This window comes from Mytilus galloprovincialis, chromosome 9 (genome assembly GCF_965363235.1).
Source record: "Mytilus galloprovincialis chromosome 9, xbMytGall1.hap1.1, whole genome shotgun sequence".
Lineage (NCBI taxonomy): Eukaryota > Metazoa > Mollusca > Bivalvia > Mytilida > Mytilidae > Mytilus > Mytilus galloprovincialis.
This window is the reverse complement of record NC_134846.1, coordinates 172,608-196,905: the sequence shown is the minus strand read 5'-3', so window position 1 is coordinate 196,905 and position 24,298 is coordinate 172,608. Positions and strand designations below refer to the sequence as shown.

General features: G+C 32.1%; 1 protein-coding gene across 12 annotated transcripts in view; it reads right to left on the bottom strand.

Moving 5' to 3' along the window:
- The window catches only part of LOC143044183 (uncharacterized), a 47,962-nt gene that overhangs the window by 18,928 nt on the left and 4,736 nt on the right, over positions 1–24,298 (bottom strand). For 7 of the 12 annotated variants that reach the window (XM_076216072.1, XM_076216065.1, XM_076216067.1 and 4 more), the window contains exons 3-7: positions 24,182–24,213; positions 13,283–13,501; positions 9,079–9,526; positions 5,373–5,958; positions 4,153–4,187 (exon numbers count right to left, since the gene is read on the bottom strand). In XM_076216072.1, the coding sequence (XP_076072187.1) occupies positions 4,153–4,187; positions 5,373–5,958; positions 9,079–9,526; positions 13,283–13,501; positions 24,182–24,213 (1,320 nt within the window). Of the gene's footprint in view, positions 1–4,152; positions 4,188–5,372; positions 5,959–9,078; positions 9,527–13,282; positions 13,502–15,711; positions 15,855–17,440; positions 17,532–24,181; positions 24,214–24,298 lie in introns of those variants that run through there. The other 5 variants (XM_076216066.1, XM_076216070.1, XM_076216071.1 and 2 more) reach the window with 5 other exon arrangements.

Genomic DNA, 24,298 nt, shown 5'->3' with positions numbered 1-24,298 from the left:
TATGCAGGATTTGGTAAAACTAGGAAATTTTGTTTCCACGCAAAATAAATTAATCCACAGTACCAGATTTTGCAAAATAAAAAAGGTTCACTATTAAATAACAAACAAGTCAATTTGGTGTTACAAAAATAAACTTTGGCAAAAAGTATTGGATATATATATTTTTGTTGTTGATGATATTAAAAAGAAGAATTCTTCAGAACAGCAGATTCATTTAATTTGATTGAGGAAAGCTTGCATTTTTCAAGGATATTTCATGTCATGGTTTAGCCTGAGTCTGCATACATTCACATAGAAAATTATTAATTTGTTGAAAATATTAAAGTCATGGTTCCCACGAATACCAACTAAAACCATGAAAATCATGAAAATTGGTATCCAACAAATAAAAAGAATCAAAGTATGAAATAAAAAACATAATTACATAAATTAGTTATATTCTTAATATTTTTTTGTGGTTTTCATATGATACATGTTGTTTTTAAAGTGTAGATTTTTAAGCATCTTGTATAATTTTCTTATAATTCCCTTAAAACTTCTCTTGCATGTTTAGAAAGCTTTGTCCGTGTTGAAATTTTATATAAAAAAAAAAATATGAAAAAAAAAAAAAAATAAGTCTTTCATAACAGAATAATAATATTTAATGTTCAGCAAATATTTCCATCAAAAGGTACCTTGATTTAGAACTATTAATGAAATATGAATAAAAATTACACATAATAAAACATATGTTATGGTACAAGCTGTTATTGCCATATATTTATAAAGGTTTATGGTATGGAAATGTGTTTTTAAATTCAGAAGAGATAAAATCTCATTTCCAAGCATAATTTTGACATAAATAGCTATTGATCTGTATTTCAGAAGAATTATTTTTATGTTATTTTGTTGAAATTAATGTGAGGAATCTTTTTCTAAAGTATTTATAACTTTATTTGTACTACAACATTCAAAATCTGATAATAAATATTTACAACAGAAAAACTGAAATAAATCTTAATATTAAAAGCTAATACTTAAAATTACTTTTTTTTTAAAGATAAATGTAAATAAACAAACTTTTAGTACTTGCATATATTGAACATGACAAAGTACTTTCAAATTAATCTCCAATGCACATTTTTTATTTCAAATATCATGAATATATCATGACTAGTCTATTAAAGTGCTCAACTGGTGTTTTTTTAACAATGGACATTCACCATATATAATTATAAGAAGATATGATATGATGGCAAATGAACCAACTCTCCACCAGAGACCTAATGATGTAGAAGTTGGCGGCTAAGATCACTGTATGGTCTTAGACTATCAGCAAAACCAATACCCCATAGCAAGCTATAAAAGGCCCCAAAATTTGATATTCATAATAACCAGTGTTATGCAACTTTTAAATTCCTCAGACCTCAAATAAATATGGCGTCATCATTATTGCTCAGCTCTGACATTCAGTACTCCTGTACTAACATGTAATATCATTTTTATCCCACGCATAGATTGGTGTAGCCAGATTTGGGATAACTGTTTGGGTATTTTGTTTAAACGCTTCTTTACTTCCTAATTGGTTTGGCTGGTCAACTGTATTGAATCAAAAACCACTGATGAATCTAGTGTATGTGATAAGTATGTGTGTCTTAGCGTATGCAGTCATAACCCTGATGTCTTTTCTGTTGACAACAAATAGTCACTGCTTCAATGTTTTCCGCTGTGACAGAACAGAGACGATAAATTTGTTATAAATGGTAGTTTTTAAAAAATGTATATAAATATTAGCCATCCTTTATTCAAGGGTCATGGTAAGTTCATATTTACCAGTCATGGTGATTTTCAAATAAAATGATTAATGTGTAAAATAGTTGTCCCTTTGACGTCTATAATTACAAAAGTAAAAGTCATTCATCTATCTGATAATCCCTCAACCCAAAAGACTTTAAATTTTAACATGTATAAGCTATTTTCCAATAAATTATTCTATAAAATACCAATGATAAAAAAAATGGTCAAAACATCTAGACTTCACTGACAAATAATACATAAAAAGATAAAAGTTATATCCAAAAATATTGGGCAGAACAATGGACCACATTTACCATCAACATCCAACTCCTCTCCAAACAGACACACAAACAATGACAAATAATAAACCACAACAGAACATTTGCTTGAGGACCTACAGAAAACCCGCTGGCAAATGAATAAATTGAACATTTGTATTACCATGAAAAAAAGGACTTAAAATATATATTCAGTACAATTTTAAACAATTTGAACATAACCTCATTTCAAAAGGTCTACTCTATTGAGGGGTCACTGTTGGCACTCCAATGAGTAATTTAGGAGTTTGTTGACAGTGTTTATATTTGAGTGAATATTTTTAGTCTTTGCATATAAAGGTCTTATTTACATCCCTAACTTTGTGTTCCTGACAACTTGGAGAATACATGTGTAAATTATTTTTATCGAAGTCACTTCAAAAATAAGATAAAAACCGGCTTAAAGATCTAATTTGTTTGCACAAATATCAGCTGAATTTGATTTGTTAACGAAGAGGTCGAATACAATTTTCATATTTTTTTCTTTTGATCTTTATATAAATTTGATGGGAGTCAGATAGGTCATGAATCACATACGATATACATTGTACATTATCCAGCCCAGTGAGGACGGCAATTACATGGGATGAAAATGAAAATCTTTGATACCATCAAATATTCAATTTAAATCTATTTTCCATCTAAAAAATTTCATTAAAAATCAAGGTTAGAAATTTTATTACACCAAATTTTACTATAAGCTTACAAAGTTTATGACACATACATGACAAAGAATGTTTAAAATTACACAGTTTTTGTTCTTTTAAATATTTATAAATAATTGCTTTTCATTTCCAGGAGCTTGAGGGAGAGGGGACAAATAGGGGACAGTAATAATATTTTTTTTGATCCTTTTATTTCTCATTTAACTTTGGATTTTTATTGTTTCTTGGAATTGTTTTATTTTTCTAAAGGCAAAAAAAAAATATAACAAGAAAACACCCAAGGGTAACAGCAACCAAACAACACTGAAAACTAAAAAACATCGATGATCCAGTTGTCATTCAAAAGTCTTATTCATTTATGTTTTGGTTGTAGTTTAGGACTGTGAATTTCAGTTTCTGTTGGGATGAATATATATTCATAAAACATTTAACAGGATGAATATATATTCATAAAACATTTAACGGGTCATAAGAAAATGTTTACAAAATCTATAGATTTTTTTTCAAGAATCAGCCTTAATTAAATTAACTTTTTTAAATAACATATTATTATCGTATTATAATGGAAAAGTGGCCCAGTATCATTTTGTAAAACAGAATGGATTTATTAAATGCATGTAAGGAAAGTCCAGAAGTTATTTCAATAGTAGCCAACTTTAGCCCTTTTCACCAAAAAAATAACAATAATATGAGGCAACAATTGAGTTGAACTTTGATTATATTTTTGCTCAAATGAAACTCTGAATTAATAAATTGATAGCCCCTTTTCCCAAAAATAAAACAAAAACCAACTAAAATCTGCTATGTTTTGCCACTTATCATGAACTTATCAACATCAAATCTCTCCAAGTGGTTGTACCACACTAACTAAAAAAAATTTCTGACCAAAAATGAAGCAATTTTGGTTTTTTGCTTCAGTTCTTTAAATTTCGATATTTGCACATTTTGAATAAAATATATAACAAAAATGAAGAAAGACATATTCATATTTGTCAATATAACAACCACATTAAAAGCAATGCATTTTCAATGCAATCTACAAATTTTACATAACAAATGAGATTCCAATCTGTCTGTTCTTTTATTATGAGGTGCTTTAATAAAAATTAAAAGTAATCTGACAAAAATTCCTAAATAATTAATATAAACATTGAAAAAAAATCTCCTTTCTTTAATTTAACAGATATGTTTAGTTTTTGATCAATTTGTTTTGCAGTAAATTTTAAGTAATTTTTTTAGAAAAACAAACTAATATCAATTTTAAACATATAAACTAAACATATATATATATAACACAAGTTTTCTTAACCTCAGAACACATCACACTTTTCAAATTTAAAAGTGTGGAGTTTATTATTCATAAGTGTGACAAACAAGCACCTTCTTAAGATTACCTTTCTCATCCTTTTTAGTATCTTTTCCGGAACTACTGAAAATAGTAAAACAAATTATGAAACAAACGTTTACATTAAAAAAAAAGTTATGAGGAATAAACTAAGTCAGAATGTTTTAAAAAGTGATAATTTAAGCACCTTTAAAGTCGCGCACTGTTCTGAATACCACTTCCTCACCATATTCATCAACCAAGCGAAAAGGTCTATAACGTTTGCGTTTGGATCGACAGCGCTTTTTCTTAACACTAAATACACTATTGTATTGTTCATATTTTTTACGGAAAAGTCCATGCACTAGACACCATTTGTAGCTGTGGAACTTAAACTGACTCACTGTCATTGTCATTCAGAATATTTCAGGTACAAAAATGTCAACGAAAACAGCACAGAGAGTTAAATCCTCATTTCTTCCAAGTAAAGCACAATTTTATCACAATTTTTTTCTATTCTATATAGCATCACAAACACTTTAAGCATGTTTCAATTTATATTTCTACTATAAAATATATCAAAACATTGTGAGCATAAATTATTCAACAAATTTTTATTTAAATGATCGTCAATATCCATATTCATTTCATCTACACAATAAATGGGTGTGTCCGATATTGCTGTTGTCGATTTCCATTTGAAAAGGACATAAAATCAGTGAACCGTTTATATAATGCTATAAGTTATTAAATATTCTATTTTCTTTTTTTATTTTATAAATGATAGCAAAAGTATGAAAATAGATCAAAACTACAAAATATATATTATACCACATAAAACAAACTACGTCTTTTCGCATGTTTGATCATAAGATTTTTTTAATTATAGGTGCAACCTTCAATATAATTGACAAACTGTTAGTGCAATAAACTGTATCAAGTTGGTTTGATACAAAAAGAACTCTTTTGCTGTCTTCCTTGTCTTTTTTATGTGTTAAATGTCGTCTGCCAATATATTTGTTGCAATGATTCAGCAAGAAACTGTTATATCAATCAAAACTAATTACATAAAATATTTTCCAATTTCTAAAAAAAAACAAAAAAAAAACATGACTAATGGAGATATAATTGTTGAACCAAACAAAGCCTTTTAATGGAACCAGTTCTCTAATCATTATGGATGCAATGAAGAGACTTACTGGTCCAACAAAATACAAGGGAGACAATTCTTTGTTCCAAGGCAAAGGGAAATAACTCTCTTGACCTATAAGGGAGTAGATTTATACAAACCAAACCGACCTCTTAGCAGTTGATTTTGGATCCTTCTCGTCCTTTTTATCCTCTGGTTTCTTGTCAGTTTTTGGTTCAGTAGGTTTCTCTGGAGTCTCCTTTATCTCAGTTACAGTTTCCTTCTTGGTTTCCACTTTAGAAGTGGCAGTCTCATCCACTTTTGCCACAGATTCCTGTTTGGGTTCATCTTTCTTTTCTGCCGGTTTCTGTCCATCAGCTCCAGTTTTACTTTCTTGCGTAGTAGAAATCAGGTCAGCGTCAAGATCATTCTGTGTATCATCAACATGAACAACCAACGATTCGTTATCCATTTCCTGGGTATCTACTTTTACAGATGTCTTTTTTCCAGCACCAGATGGCTTAGATTCAGTTTTTTTAACTTCATTAGAAACAGGCTTTTTTGGAGCTGGCATCTCCACCTTTGGGTCAGGTTTCTCAGCCTTTTCCAACGTTTGAACGGTCTCTCCAGGAGTTTTAGCAACCTCCTTTGCAGTTTGGGCATTGTCTTTCTGAGCAGCCTCCTCTGAACTTAGGTCAACCACTGTTTGGGTGGGCTCTGCTGATTTTTCAGCAGACTGATCTGGTGCTAAAGAATTCAAAATATAACTTGATTGGCAAATCTAAACACAACTTGACAACAAGGTTTTCTTCCTTTTAGTTTAACACGTTATAAATTGTAGTTTATGATTTTAGGGACCAGGGACATTTGTTTATGTTTTCTTAACCACTAAATCAAGAATACTTAAGGATTAAATGAAAAAAAAAGCCTCTGTCTGCCATGGTTTACTATTACCTGAGATAGGCTTTACATAGCCATATCCATGCCATCATGTTATTGTACATTCTTTTATTTACTGCAATGTCAAATTCTTACTTATATCTACATGTAAATAGCTGGTGACTGCTGGTCATGCTGGAAAACCGAATTCATCAAGTAAACATAACGTCAAAACTGTTTGCCATATTGCTTTAAAAGTACTGGTTACTATAACACGCATAAGTATTCATTCCTTTAATATGTTCAAACTACTGCCAAAAAGTTTCTGTTAAAACTTTCCACCAAAATCCTTTTCATATAAAAATCTAGATCAATCTGCAACTTAGTTTTTATCGGTAACTAAAACGTATGTTAAATATAATGAAAGCTAATTTTCTAACACTGATAAGTGATTCTCTCTGATGGTCAATCTAGTTTGAGAATGTTGATTTCCATCTCTTCCAATGTCTTCTTCACTTCATTTTTAATATCATTCTCCATGACAATAAGGTGAGGTCTGTTTTTGCTTTATTCCAATCTGACACAAGAGTGCACACGCTGAAATGTCTCGCCTTCTATACTAATCACTGATATTATGTTGATAGTCCTTAGTATAAAGCTAAGCTTTATAACAACTGTCACATAAACTTAACATTAACCAAGATAACTAAACATAGACCAATGAACCTTGAAAATGAGGTCAAGGTCAGATGAACCATGCCAGGCAGACATGTACAGCTAACAATGCTTCTATACAACATATATAGTTGACTTATTACTTATATAGTTTAAGAAAAATAGACCAAAACACAAAATCTTAACCCTGTGCAATGAACCGTGAAAATGAGGTCACGATCAAATAAAATCTGTGCGACTGACATAAAGATCATAAAATATTTCCATACACCAAATATAGTTGACCTATGGCATATAGTATTAGATAAAAACTTGAACCATGAAAATGAGGTCAAGGTCACATGACATCTGCCCGCAAGACATGTACACCTTACAATAGTTCCATACAACAAATATAGTAGACCTATTGCATATAGTATGAGAAAAACAGACCAAAACACAAAAACTTAACTTTGACCACTGAACCATGAAAATGTGGTCAAGGTCACATGACATCTGCCCGCTAGACATGTACACCTTACAATCGTTCCATACAACAAATATAGTAGACCTATTGCATATAGTATGAGAAAAACAGACCAAAACACAAAAATTTAACTATGACCACTGAACCATGAAAATGAGGTCAAGGTCACATGACATCTGCCCGCTAGACATGTACACCTTACAATCGTTCCATACAACAAATATAGTAGACCTATTGCATATAGTATGAGAAAAACAGACCAAAACACAAAAATTTAACTTTGACCACTGAACCATGAAAATGAGGTCAAGGTCACATGACATCTGCCCGCTAGACATGTACACCTTACAATCGTTCCATACAACAAATATAGTAGACCTATTGCATATAGTATGAGAAAAACAGACCAAAACACAAAAATTTAACTATAACCACTGAACCATGAAAATGAGGTCAAGGTCAGATGACACCTGCCAGTTGGACATGTACACCTTACAGTCCTTCCATACACTGAATATACTAGCCCTATTGCTTATAGTATCTGAGATATGGACTTGACCACCAAAACTTAACCTTGTTCACTGATCCATGAAATGAGGTCGAGGTCAAGTGAAAACTGTCTGACAGACATGAGAACCTTGCAAGGTACGCACATATCAAATATAGTTATCCTATTACTTATAATAAGAGAGAATTCAACATTACAAAAAATTTGAACTTTTTTTTCAAGTGGTCACTGAACCATGAAAATGAGGTCAAGGACATTGGACATGTGACTGACGGAAACTTCGTAACATGAGGCATCTATATACAAAGTATGAAGCATCTAGGTCTTCCACCTTCTAAAATATAAAGCTTTTAAGAAGTTAGCTAACGCCGCCGCCGTAGCCGCCGTAGCCGCCGCCGCCGCCGTAGCCGCCGCCGCCGCCGCCGGATCACTATCCCTATGTCGAGCTTTCTGCAACAAAAGTTGCAGGCTCGACAAAAACTAATTATTTTGGGGTCCTAAAAATACTAAGTCTTGAACTCAAAATGTACTGGGTAATTTTGTATTCCTCTAGTGCCTCATTATAGATGTCCTTTGCTTCAAATATTCAGTTCATAGGATGACTTTTCTTAATTGTTTACACTGTTACTCACATATTGCTTGACACAATCCTCAGATATCGTCAAAAAGAGGTCAAGTAGATGTCCTTAGTCTATGAATGGTCCAATTAATTTGAATTCATATTCAACAAAGAGGTCTGTCCAATAAGGAAGTAGATGTCCTTAGTCTCTGAATTTTCCAATTAATCTTAATTTGAATTCAACAAAGAGGTCCGTCCAATACAGAAGTATATGTACTTAGTCTCTGAATGGTCAAATTACTTTGAATTTGTTTCAATTTGATGCAAAATCTGGTCAGGTATTTTTATTCATTACAAAACGCTTCTGTAAATAGTTGTAAAATATTCCTGGAAACTGCATCCTAATATATGTGATAAACACTACAATCCTAACTCTTGTTTATTTCTTCTCAATATAGTTAAACGAGTTCCTCACTTTGGGTCTTCCACCAAAACACTTCATCTGTTCTTTGAAGATAATCTCTTTTCACTTCCACAATTTCCGGATTAATGAAATTAATGAACATCACAGCATGGACTAAGATTTGATCACTGGACAGCAAGTCTCCATAATCATTTTACTTGGTCTGGTTAGGTTAACCACCCATGGTCCATGACAGAACAGAGGCCCTTAACTAAAACTGTTATTTGTCTTAACTTTTGAGGAGAATGGTCTTTCTACATGAGAGAAAGTGTGTTGTACTTAACCAATCAATATCATGCAAGAACAAAACCACCTACCTTTATCAAGTGCTGGTGGTGACTCTTCAACTTTTTTCTCAGATTCCTCTACCTTTTTCACCTCTTCAGAGGAAGAAACCTGAGGAGTTTCCTTTACTTGCTCCTTTTCTGGAATCTTTTCAGCCACCACTTTCTGTTGTATTTCTACAACAGGTGCTGACTCTGGTACCTTGTCTTGTTTTACTTCCTCAGCCTTGGCTGGTTCTACTGGCTCTTTTGCTTTTTCCTCAACATCCATTTTTTCTTCTTCCTTTTTCTCTTCACTCCCTGAATCTTTTACCATTTCAACTTTGGAGGCTGGGATTTCTTCTTTATTATCTTTTTCTTCCACAGTTTTGGACTCCTCCAGTTCATCTATAATTTCTATACATTCCATATTCTCTCCAACGGCCTCAGAAGAATTAGTTTTGGAATCTATCTCCATCTTTTCTTCTTTAACTTCTTGCTCCTACAAAGTCAAAATTATATCACACTTCTAACACTACTCATAAATATGATGTTTTTGTTTATTAGGGTTTGGACAGAAAGATCTTAAATTCTGTAAACTCTGCCTATTAGTATTATTCCCTATTCTTTTTGTTTTAGTCACCACCCCTGTTATCTCTTTTTGTTTTAGTCACCACCCCTGTTATCTCTTTTTGTTTTAGTCACCACCCCCTGTTATCTCTTTTCTTTTTGTTTTAGTCACCACCCCTGTTATCTCTTTTCTTTTTGTTTTAGTCACCACCCCCTGTTATCTCTTTTTGTTTTAGTCACCACCCCCTGTTATCTCTTTTTGTTTTAGTCACCACCCCCTGTTATCTCTTTTCTTTTTGTTTTAGTCACCACCCCCTGTTATCTCTTTTTGTTTTAGTCACCACCCCCTGTTATCTCTTTTCTTTTTGTTTTAGTCACCACCCCTGTTATCTCTTTTTGTTTTAGTCACCACCCCCTGTTATCTCTTTTCTTTTTGTTTTAGTCACCACCCCTGTTATCTCTTTTCTTTTTGTTTTAGTCACCACCCCCTGTTATCTCTTTTTGTTTTAGTCACCACCCCCTGTTATCTCTTTTCTTTTTGTTTTAGTCACCACCCCTGTTATCTCTTTTCTTTTTGTTTTAGTCACCACCCCCTGTTATCTCTTTTTGTTTTAGTCACCACCCCTGTTATCTCTTTTTGTTTTAGTCACCACCCCCTGTTATCTCTTTTTGTTTTAGTCACCACCCCTGTTATCTCTTTTTGTTTTAGTCACCACCCCCTGTTATCTCTTTTCTTTTTGTTTTAGTCACCACCCCTGTTATCTCTTTTCTTTTTGTTTTAGTCACCACCCCCTGTTATCTCTTTTTGTTTTAGTCACCACCCCTGTTATCTCTTTTCTTTTTGTTTTAGTCACCACCCCCTGTTATCTCTTTTTGTTTTAGTCACCACCCCCTGTTATCTCTTTTCTTTTTGTTTTAGTCACCACCCCTGTTATCTCTTTTTGTTTTAGTCACCACCCCTGTTATCTCTTTTTGTTTTAGTCACCACCCCCTGTTATCTCTTTTCTTTTTGTTTTAGTCACCACCCCCTGTTATCTCTTTTTGTTTTAGTCACCACCCCTGTTATCTCTTTTCTTTTTGTTTTAGTCACCACCCCTGTTATCTCTTTTCTTTTTGTTTTAGTCACCACCCCCTGTTATCTCTTTTTGTTTTAGTCACCACCCCTGTTATCTCTTTTTGTTTTAGTCACCACCCCTGTTATCTCTTTTTGTTTTAGTCACCACCCCCTGTTATCTCTTTTCTTTTTGTTTTAGTCACCACCCCCTGTTATCTCTTTTTGTTTTAGTCACCACCCCTGTTATCTCTTTTCTTTTTGTTTTAGTCACCACCCCTGTTATCTCTTTTTGTTTTAGTCACCACCCCCTGTTATCTCTTTTTGTTTTAGTCACCACCCCCTGTTATCTCTTTTCTTTTTGTTTTAGTCACCACCCCTGTTATCTCTTTTCTTTTTGTTTTAGTCACCACCCCTGTTATCTCTTTTTGTTTTAGTCACCACCCCTGTTATCTCTTTTTGTTTTAGTCACCACCCCTGTTATCTCTTTTCTTTTTGTTTTAGTCACCACCCCTGTTATCTCTTTTTGTTTTAGTCACCACCCCTGTTATCTCTTTTTGTTTTAGTCACCACCCCCTGTTATCTCTTTTCTTTTTGTTTTAGTCACCACCCCTGTTATCTCTTTTCTTTTTGTTTTAGTCACCACCCCCTGTTATCTCTTTTTGTTTTAGTCACCACCCCTGTTATCTCTTTTCTTTTTGTTTTAGTCACCACCCCTGTTATCTCTTTTTGTTTTAGTCACCACCCCCTGTTATCTCTTTTCTTTTTGTTTTAGTCACCACCCCTGTTATCTCTTTTTGTTTTAGTCACCACCCCCTGTTATCTCTTTTTGTTTTAGTCACCACCCCTGTTATCTCTTTTTGTTTTAGTCACCACCCCTGTTATCTCTTTTTGTTTTAGTCACCACCCCCTGTTATCTCTTTTCTTTTTGTTTTAGTCACCACCCCTGTTATCTCTTTTCTTTTTGTTTTAGTCACCACCCCCTGTTATCTCTTTGTTTTAGTCACCACCCCTGTTATCTCTTTTCTTTTTGTTTTAGTCACCACCCCTGTTATCTCTTTTTGTTTTAGTCACCACCCCCTGTTATCTCTTTTTGTTTTAGTCACCACCCCCTGTTATCTCTTTTTGTTTTAGTCACCACCCCCTGTTATCTCTTTTTGTTTTAGTCACCACCCCTGTTATCTCTTTTTGTTTTAGTCACCACCCCTGTTATCTCTTTTTGTTTTAGTCACCACCCCTGTTATCTCTTTTCTTTTTGTTTTAGTCACCACCCCTGTTATCTCTTTTTGTTTTAGTCACCACCCCTGTTATCTCTTTTTGTTTTAGTCACCACCCCTGTTATCTCTTTTTGTTTTAGTCACCACCCCCTGTTATCTCTTTTCTTTTTGTTTTAGTCACCACCCCTGTTATCTCTTTTCTTTTTGTTTTAGTCACCACCCCCTGTTATCTCTTTTTGTTTTAGTCACCACCCCTGTTATCTCTTTTCTTTTTGTTTTAGTCACCACCCCTGTTATCTCTTTTTGTTTTAGTCACCACCCCCTGTTATCTCTTTTTGTTTTAGTCACCACCCCTGTTATCTCTTTTTGTTTTAGTCACCACCCCCTGTTATCTCTTTTCTTTTTGTTTTAGTCACCACCCCTGTTATCTCTTTTTGTTTTAGTCACCACCCCCTGTTATCTCTTTTCTTTTTGTTTTAGTCACCACCCCTGTTATCTCTTTTTGTTTTAGTCACCACCCCTGTTATCTCTTTTTGTTTTAGTCACCACCCCTGTTATCTCTTTTTGTTTTAGTCACCACCCCTGTTATCTCTTTTTGTTTTAGTCACCACCCCTGTTATCTCTTTTCTTTTTGTTTTAGTCACCACCCCTGTTATCTCTTTTTGTTTTAGTCACCATCCCTGTTATCTCTTTTCTTTTCTGGTATACACCCCATCATTGTTCTTTATTGCTATGCCCATTTTTCTCTATACCCTAATCCCACTTTTTTCAATTTTATAAACTCCATCCATCCCCTTGCTTTAAAAGATTTTGTTTATCCTTGAATCAACATATTCAACATTAACTTCTTCTTCTTAGTCAAGTATGTACTTATCTAAATGTTTTTAAACTTTTGCTTAACCTAGATCCCATACTGGACTATTTGTTATGTATGAATTATTATAAGTTACATGTGCTTAAACTTTTGTATAACAAATATTCCACAGTTAACAATTGTACCACTTCAGTGTCAATGTATACATAATCACATGTATTAAAACCAAGTCTATATATATTATATCTCTTCCATCAGTTTTCTTTACTTGGCTCATCATACTGCAATATCTAGTTTTTTTCTTTGTTGGAGTTCAATGAAAATGACCTACCTCCCCAAACATGCCAAAACCATAAGACTGTTTATGTGACAAAACAATTTGTAACAGTTTAGTACTAAACACATTTATTATTATATTTCTCAAAGTAATCAATTACTACCATAAGATATGGAAGGTTTATATTTATTTAAGTTATATTATATATATATCTTGTGACATATGTTTGTAATAAACACACTGGATTAAAACTGAAATCAGAAATAAATGAACAAATGTAAGTAACCAAAACTAAAAAAATTTGAATCATATCCTGATAAAATATTTACCTTTTCTTTCTCCGCTACTTTCTCAGTCTGTTCTGCTTCTGTTTCCATTTTCTCCTCTTTTTCTATCTCTCCATTTTTCACCTCTTCTGCTTGATCTCCCTTTTTCTTGTCTTCCTCCTTTACAGAAGTTGTCTCCCCTTCACCTTTACTATCATCACCTTCCGTCTCATCTCCTTCACCTGTTTCCTCGTCATCTTCATCTTCGTCTTCTTCTCCATCCTGTCATGACAAAACAACATTTCTTGTTTTATCGTAGAATAACATATCTGTAATTTGTACTTATTTCCATTTCCTTAATATAATATTTTTCAAATGACCCATCATATATAAAATAGAAGATGTGGTATGATTGCCAATGAGACAAATCAGCACAAGAGACCAAATGTCACTGTACAACAATTCAACAATTAGCAAAGCTTATCAATATGACATAATAATGTAGATTCTTCCGAACATTCTGCCTCAATGCAGGCCGGCATACAAACTTTTGAGGGAAATAATTCCATCTGATTTCTACGTTCTATCTTAAGCGAAAAAAGAAAATCTAATCTGAACACCTAGGTGACAAGACAGATTTCACTGAAACAAAACTATATAAATTATAATAAATACAAATGAGATGTTGTTCTATTTTCAATGAGACAACCTGGGAATCTTATGAACAATGATGAATGGACCAGAAAGTGTAGTTTATTATATCCCATAGAAATATACAGTAGATTTGTGCACAAAATTCTTTGAAAACTAAACAATGTTAGATTTTTAATCCACGTACATTTTGTATATTCAGCAAGCTGAAAACTTTAACTAAAAACAGAGTGTAATTAAGGGATAGATCTTTGGAATAACAGTTTAAATTTTCAAGATTTCTTCCAACACATCTAATTTTTCATCAAATGATTTTTGTCAACTTTACACAAGAACATTTCACGAACATGATGATTTCTACATTTATATGAAGCTGAGCAAATATCAAAATTATTTTATATATATTCACTTGATCATATTGTTGATGTATTTATTCACCTTTGGAAATTACACGACTAATTTGATCCTAGTAATGTGACACTTCTTTTCATTAAATATCTATCAAATTTATATCCACCCAATTTAAAATAAACATGTTTACATATAAATTTTTGGGTGGAGATTTACTGACAAAAAAGTAATTAGCATGTCAACAATATCCTTGTAAATCAAAGGTTTGAATACTGAAATTTTAAATTAAAAAATATTTAGTCACTTTCCATTACACTTCAAAATATATACACTCTTGAATTGAGACAACATTTAATATTTTGATCGTGTTTATGTTGAATTTTAAAAAACTTTTGAAAAAAGTGAAATGGCACCAAATCAAGTGTGTTCAATGAACATGATGATGGACAAATAACACCGACTGAAAAAAAGAAAATATAAACAATTGTTCATTACACAGTACACACTGGTATTGATGTTCTGATAATTAATTATAATTGAAAAATGGTCTTTGATTTGAAAACTTTCCATTTCCAGAATAACAAACTTTTAAATATATCAAATATATTAGCCAAAAAATACTTTTATATAGATCACCCCCTATATGCACATTCCATGTAGCATCAATAAGATGAAAATGACATAATTAAAGAATAGATATTGACATAACATACAAATGATACATTAATGTAAAAAAATCATTTATTATAAAAGTACTGCAAAAATATTTTAGAGTACTATAAATCAGAATTACATGTATCAATAATTGAAGCACATCATAAAACATTAAATTTAAATAATTAAGTGCTTTTAATCTTGATAATTTCTACATCTTACAAATAACTTTCAATGGTTTAAAAATCATTGAACATTTTGCCTTGGAGCTTATAACTTTACAAATATATTTGAAATGACGTCTTTAAAATTCATTTGATACCCATCCAAATGACTTGATCTTTTATATAATCAAATTAAAAAGCCTTTTATGACTTTTACAACAGATTATGTGTGATATATATCATGTATATCAATAATGATGATGTTTGTTTTTTCCCAAAGATTTCCTCTTTATACAGATTGAATTGAAGGCCAATATGATAAGAAGGAAGAATAAATTATAAAACGCATGTAATTTCAGCAAAAATAGTGATAAGGTGTATTCACAAGGAATGCAGTAATAGTGGCACTTACAAGGTACATTTTTTAGTACTACTGCCCTTTTCAAATATTCAGGATTTAGTCCCCTTTTACATCTAAGACCAATAATATTTCCCTTTATGCAAACCCTTAAGGCAGTGGTCAACATATTCCTTCACCCGTTTAACATGGTTAAGAGGTCAGACTACAGACCAACAGATGAATCTTTGGCTATTAGGGTAAAAAACATGAAGGTTACAGGCTGGTTTAAAACATTACAGACAATCTTAAAATGCACCTAGCCAAGAATTTACCATAACTATCCAAGTTTCTCCAAAAAAGTGTTCATACTCCAATGTGGCAATTTTGTCCTTCCAAGAGAAATCGTCTGATTCACAAATTTTCATTCCACAAGAATTATTCAGGTGTTGCATGCTTGTGCACATCAATATTCTTTGGTTTAAATAACACTTTTCTCTTTCAAATCATCAAAACTAATAGATCCTGAAATTTCTCTTCCTATGCTATGTGCAATAAATGTTCATAAAATCACAAAGCGAAACCAGTAAAAGGTGTCTTAGCTTATTGACCAACCTTACAAAAACATTACAACCTGTTCTCTATATAATGATAAACATCTGTGCCCCCAGACTGGTATAGACTGATAGTGCAATACATGGACAGATCGATGATCTAAGAATACATTATAAGGTTTTCATTTATTTGGCCTCGATTATCATGTTACATCATAATTAAAATGTAATTTAAATAACTGAACTTTTCATCAGAAGATCTTAATTCAATGTCATGAAAATATCTGTTTTAAGTAAGGAAACAAACATGCTCAAAAATAGAATCAAGTACGCAGACTCCCACTGTCTGTGACGACAGTAAAACACACTTTTGTCCTCAGAATTACCTAATTATTTTTGTCACAAATTACTGAGCCGTTATCATTAATTATTAATATCCTATAACATAAAATCTACAAACACTTTATAGTAGGCCAACCATGTAAATCAATATTTGTGGAGTACAACACAACAATAACATGATATATTATTCTTTGTAATTGTCATTATGACATAATACTTCTTCTTCTGATGTTATTTTTACATCCCATCAAATCCAAGGTCTCTCAAAACTAATTATAATTTTATAACAAAGGAGACTGATGCTAAAATAATGATTGGCAATTTACTTTCTTATTTAATCTAAACATTAAAGGTTCATCTTGAAAAAAAAGAACAAAAGAATTGTACGTCATTGTTTGTTTTTTTTAATTCAATTTTTTTTTTCCAGTGCATATAGTTCCAAGGTACTAATGCCCACAACATGCGTTTCTGGATTTACCTTCATTACAATCTCTAAACAAAACATTTCTGATCATGGGTAAACAAAGTGATTCAACATGTCTTTTACAGAACATCCAATCAAGAAAAAAATTGTTTGCCAGTAATAAAGGATAATCTACTCAAATTCTTTAACTATAAAAAGAAATCAGGTATTTCTGTGTTTTTTAAGACAAATATATTTTTAACATAGTCAATCAACAGATAGAGATTTTCCAAGGGCAGATCCAGGATTTTACAAAAGGGGATAAGAGGGAGGGGCCTCCTGAGAATTCAGAGTGAGGGGACATTTCCTAAAAAAATATCTTTTTATTGGCCAGGTGTGGAAAGGGGGGGGGGGGGGAGTGCGCCAGCTCATACATGTATGAATCCAGCACTGATCTTAATCTATTATTTTACAATGATGAAATAAAAATTCAAATTGCACTTACACAAATTACTTATAATTAATATGAATAAAATATTTTCAAGGGTATTCACAAGACAAATGAGTATTCAGCACATATACATGTAGCAATACTGAAATACATGAAATATAATCTGAGGATTTTTAATGTTGGAATTTAAGTACACTATAATAAACTACCCACTATCAAAATGATCAGTTAAACACTACAATAATCTAACCAGCCAGGTCACTGACCCCATCCATATATAAGTGGACAAACAAAAGTCAGATTAGTAATTTTACCTTCTCGCTAAAGACACCACTTAAAAAAGATCTTCTCATGTGTTTATAAGAATAAACTTATAGAAATAAAAATAACCTATTTATAATCCTTTACTTGGAAGTTTTAACATGCGGTCTATGATAAGTTATCGTCAGGTCAAAGGTTAAAACCCTCCAATCCTTTATCTCCAAAAATTATAATAGATAATTATAAATAAATATTGATAAATTTAATGTTTAAACTTCACATACTGATGCATTTTTATGTTGAAAATCTTTTTTTTAAATCATGAATTTGAACCTTTTCCTAATCTTATCTTTTTGTTTAGGGTGGTGGGAAATAGAAGGAGGGTTGGATGGTTGTACTATAGTTAATGTTTCTGAATTTATTTTAACAAGTTTCTTTGCCTACATTAGGGAAATTCAATTAAGAGCATATATAAATATATATGTCAAAGTAATTTGATCATTTCTATTTATTAGTATCGACTATTTAAATTATGGGAATCAATTTGACAAAATTCAATTAGCCTGTGCAAAATACAATTTATAATTATGTAATATACATGTATCTTAGGATCTTCACCATACTTTTCCCTAGCCTCGTTAATTCTTAAATGAGTACACATGTACCTGATCTTGATACAGTACCAATGAATTATTTAATTTTGAACCAGAAGTATGGAAATTCTAATTCTGGTCAAATTTTATTTCATCTATTTACATGTACATCAGCATGTTCATCAGAAAGTATCTTAAATCTATTCCTTTCATTTGGAAAATATTTCTTAAAGTGTTACTACATGACCTATGGGTGTGTTCCATTGAACTGGTCACACATTTAACTTCGATGAAAAGAGACCATTTTCTTAATTTCGAAAGCATTATATATTCCTCTGAATATGTATATTGCAAGAGGATAATATTTCCATGAATGGATTTCTCCTTCTTTGTGTACCAATAAAACAAGTCATTATAAAAAGGAAAGCAATAGACTTCAGAACTTACAAGATCCATTTATATTCAACATGTGTTTATTAAAGAAAAAAATTCAATAGACCCAATGATTAAGCTCTGTTATTTAAAGAACTATTGAGAACTAGAAAAAAAGGGTATCTGAATGTTGCGTCATCAGCCAAACTTTTCAGTGAATAATCTCTCTAGCTGGTGATTGTTCACAGTGAATAATCTCTCTAGCTGGTGATTGTTCACAGTGAATAATCTCTCTAGCTGGTGATTGTTCACAGTGAATGATGGTGATTGTGGGTATTTCCCTCTTTCTAAACAAGAGTGCACACACTGAAATGTCTCGCCTGTCTTACTTACATGTATCATTGAATTTATGTTGAAAGCCTGTAATATGAAGGTTATACTACAGGTATCACATAAACTTAACATCATCAATGTTCTATGAGAATGATCAAGGTCATGGTTAGATGAACCAGGCCTGACAGAAATGTACACCTTACAATCATTCCATACACCAAATATAGACCAATAGTGAATCTGTTGCTAATAGTATCTAATAAAATAACAAAAACTTAGCTTTAAGCAATGAACAATTAAAATGAGGTTAAGGTCAGATATTTCCTGTCAAACAGACCTGCACTTTCACATAAGTAGAAACAATTATTTTCATGGGGTTAAAATTTCACGGTTTTGTCTCTATATAAGATTTCATGGAGACTTAATTTTGTGTTTTCAATTAATTGGAAGTGACATTATATATAGCATGTATAGGTTAAATTTTCATGGGGGTTTTAATTTAATTGATATATTCTTTCCACAAAATAAACATAATTAAATCGTCTCGAAAATTTTTGCTTTTACAGTATATGTATTTGATTATTTTTTTTACATTGTAACTTGGATCATCAGTGGTCTCATTGGCACTCTTAGTACATACCACATCTTCTTATTTCTATGTACACCTTACAATTGTCCCATACATCAATTGCAAACATAGCATCTGGAAAACCCACCTATACACAAAATCCTAACATTACCCAATGAATCATGAAAATGAGGTCAAGGTCATGATCAGATGATATCGGCTAGACCAACATGTAGTTGTACACCTTACAATCATTCATACACCAAATAAGTTGACCTATTGCTTATTTAAAGTACTGAAAAAGCAGACCTAAACACAAAATCTTAACATTGACCAATGAATGAACCATGAAAAATGAGATCAACGTCATGATCAGATGACATCGGCTAGACCAACATGTAGTTGTACACCTTACAATCATTCATAAACCAAATAAGTTGACCTATTGCTTATTTATAGTACTGAAAAAGCAGACCAAAACACAAAATCTTAACACTGACCAATGAACCATAAACTAGAGGCTCTCAAGAGCCTGTGTCGCTCACCTTGGTCTATGTGCATATTAAACAATTGACACAGATAAATTCATGACAAAATTGTGTTTTGGTGATCATGATGTGTTTGTAGATCTTACTTTACTGGACATTCTTCTTGCTACAATTATCTCTATCTATAATGAACTTGGCCCAGTAATTACAGTGGAAAATATCTTCTAAAAATTTACAAAAATTTATGAAAATTGTTAAAAAATGACTATAAAGGACAATAACTCCTTAAGGGGTAAACTGACAATTTTGGTCATGTTGACTTATTTGTAGATCTTACTTTGCTGAACATTTTTGCTGTTTACAGTTTATCTCTATCTATTACAATATTCAAGAAAATAACCAAAAACTGCAAAATTTCCTTAAAATTACTAATTCTGGGGCAGCAACCCAACAACAGGTTGTTTGTTTTGTCTGAAAATTTCAGGGCAGATAGATCTTGACCTAATAGATTAGTTGACCCCGTGTTAGATTTGCTCTAAATGCTTTGGTTTTAGAGTTATAAGCCAAAATCTGCATTTTACCCCTATGTTCTATTTTTAGCCATTGCGGCCATCTTGGTTGGTTGGCAGGGTCACCCCCACACATTTTTTAAACTAGATACCCCAATGATGATTGTGGCAAAGTTTGGATTAATTTGGCCCAGTAGTTTCAGAGGAGAAGATTTTTGTAAAAGATTACTAAGATTTACGAAAAATGGTTAAAAATTGACTATAAAGGGCAATAACTCCTAAAGGGGTCAACTGACCATTTCGGTCATGTTGACTTATTTGTAAATCTTACTCTGCTTAACATTATTGCTGTTTACAGTTTATCTCTATCTATAATAATATTCAAGATAATAACCAAAAACAGTAAAATTTCCTTAAAATTACCAATTTAGGGGCAGCAACCCAACAACGGGTTGTCAGATTCATCTGAAAATTTCAGGGCAGATAGATCTTGACCTGATAAACAATTTTACTACCTGTCAGATTTGCTCTAAATGCTTTGATTTTTGAGTTATAAGCCAAAAACTGCATTTTACCCCTATGTTCTATTTTTAGCCATGGTGGCCATCTTGGTTGGTTTGGCGGGTCACCAGATACAATTTTTAAACTACATACCCCAATAATGATTGTGGCCAAGTTTGGTTAAATTTGGCACAGTAGTTTCAGAAGAGAAGATTTTTGTAAAAGATTACTAAAATTTACGAAATAATGGTTAAAAATTGACTATAAAGGGCAATAACTCCTAAAGGGGTCAACTGACCATTTCGGTCATGTTGACTTATTTGTAAATCTTACTCTGCTGAACATTATTGCTGTTTACAGTTTATCTCTATCTATAATAATATTCAAGATAATAACCAAAAACAGTAAAATTCCCTTAAAATTACCAATTTAGGGGCAGCAACCCAACAACGGGTTGTCCGATTCATTTGAAAATTTCAGGCAGATAGATCTTGACCTGTTAAACAATTTTGCCTCATGTCAGATTTGCTCTAAATGCTTTAGTTTTTGAGTCATAAGCCAAAAACTGCATTTTACCCCTATGTTCTATTTTTAGCCATGGCGGCCATCTTTGTTGGTTTGGTGGGTCACCGGACACAATTTTTAAACTAGATACCCCAATGATGGTTGTGTCTAAGTTTGGTTAAATTTGGCCCAGTAGTTTCAGAGGAGAAGATTTTTGTAAAAGTTAACGACGACGGACGACAACGACGACAGACCCCGGACGCCAAGTGATGAGAAAAGCTCACTTGGCCCAAGGGCCAGGTGAGCTAAAAATGAGGTCAACATATATGGTCAAAGTCTCATTGGCAATCATACATTGTACCTTTATCTCCTTATTCATGTTATTTAAATTCTAAAAATCACATTCATTTTCTCAATTCATGACAGCTGTTAAATGTATGACTAATTTGTTCCACATTTAAAAGAACTAAAGAGACTGCAGGTTCTAGCAAGTACTGTATTTATTGCATGTCATCTTTTCATCTTAAAACACTAAACAAAACTATAGGTTAAAGTGAGTTCTGCCTTTAGAAATACATGATGACGAAAAAAACATTATGGTAATTTCTCATTACTTTAATGTTTAGTTTCCTCATCCTGGTTGAACAATAAAACTATTCAAATCATAAAAAAAATCTTTAAAATTAGGTTCAGTACATGTACATTATCCAAACATGAAACTTCAATAAACTAAAATAAAAAAAAATTTAAAAATCTGTTGAATAGTCTACTTGGCAAAAATATGAAATATCTAAAATCATATCAGTCAAATTATGTAAAATCACTGTTATCCATCATAAAATTAAATAAAACTGCATATCATCATTGAAATGCATGACAACACTTTTCTAATCTAAACAAATTATTTTTTTAATAAAACATTTTCTTGTTAACTCTCTCTAAAAGTTACATAACATATGTTATTCAGAACACCAAAAACAACAGATTAGCCATTTAAATAAATGTCTGTGGTAAAATTAAATGATTTTATAACTGAAAACTGTAGGAGTTGATGACACAATCAAGAATATGAAGAGAAACACTTTTCCCAGATAAAAAATAAGCCACATCTTAATCTTCCCCACATAAACATGATAAACAAAATTATCGCTATTTTGTGCATTTTCTTTTGATCTTTTTTTGTGATAATTTTCATATCATGCTTCTCGCTTGAGATGGAAAAATTATCGCTAGAAACTAAGGAGGCCATGTGGCGTTATTAACGAAATTGACATGAAATTGACAACTTCATTATAGGTAAAATAGCAATAAACAGATTATCATTGGTCATCTCCACTCAGTTGCTTTTCTCACGTTTGCCGTCCCAGCTCAAGCGAGAAAATCGTTCTTGTTGAGATGACCAACGATAATCTATAATTAAACATTAAAACAAACCATATACAGTAAGAAGATAACCTGTTCAAGGTACAATCAATCTGACTTATTTGATTTGTATATTAATCCTTAGGCTAAGATGTTTGTACAATGCATTGCAGATCGTAGGCATGGTAAGTAGCAGCCATGAAAACTGAAGTAATCATTCATGTAAGAGATATCTTGACTTTTAAGTCCACATAAAATTTTCTTTCAAAAAACCTCTGCACAATTAATCTGATGTCAAATAATACTGTAGAAAAAGAATCATTCTCACAATGGATATACATGTAACATCAAATGCTTCATCTTAAACTGCAAGATAAATATATAAGAATGATGTACAAGAACAGGAATGGCCCCTCTCAAGCTTGCTTACACTACAACTTGTAAAATACCCAAATATATATTTCGAGAGCATTTACATCATATAATATCACTGCTAGTGTAAAAGACTTTATGTTTTAAAGTTGTCAAGTGGCACATCTCTAAGATCTAGAATGGTGAGCAACTCACTGCCCAACACTGTCTGTGGTTGTGAGTTTTGTATCTTATCATTGTGTCGGAGTTTCATAAAATTTTGATGACTAAAACTTGTTATACAGTCAGAGCTCAGACATAAACAAGTCGATTTTTGTTTTTGACTTAAAGAAGTCAAAACATGTATTTATCATAATAATGTGTTTTCAATTTTAGACTTATCTAAGTCAGAAAATGAAAGACTTGTTTAGGTGTATTTATGTTGATGAAAAAACTTAATTTCACTTGGTGGCCAAACTACACCACCTATGACAACAAAAACCTGTCTGAGAGTTCACAAGGACTTGAGCTATCTATATTTAATTATCTAATTGAACATCCTTGCTAATCACAGATGTTTTACCTCATTAAGTGTGGTTCAAAGCATTGTCTTTCAATGTTGTCATTATTTGATTTAGATGCATGACCTCCTTATAAATATGCGTGGGTCTTGAAGTTAACCAATTTTGATCACTTATTGACTGGTAGGAGTCAATATTTGCAACTTTTTGATTCTGGTCAATTATTTCTTGCTTAACAATATATTTGACTTATTAAAGTCGAATTTTGTTGTGCATCAAAGGGAGACAAATCCTAAAACTTACAAATTTAGACCTCTATAAGTCAAAAGCAGAGCTTGTCTTGATATGTACATGATTCTCATGATTCTAGCTATAGATAAGTCTTCATTTGATAAACAGTATCTCCCGTTTTAAAGTTTGAGGGACGTCTGAGGCCAAATAAAAAAGTATGTGTGGTTCCAGTTACATCTGAAAAAAAGTTAGGGTAGGTAGGTAGGGATTTTTTTTATTTTATGGTTTTTTTTACATTGAGTCTATGGGAGCAACATTCTGACTTTAACAGTGCTTAATGAAAAATGACAATAAAATCTTTAGGGTAGGCTATTTTTAAGCCGAAAAAGTAGGGACAGTAGGGTTACTGGAACCACACATATATTTTTATTTGGCCTGAGATATATATCAGTAGTACTTACTTCATTTGTCTTTCCTTTTCCTTTACTTAATCCTGAAAATATAAACAACACTTATATATTATTGCACTATATTTATTTATTATGTAGATTTACTCCAAACACTTTCTAAGAAAATCT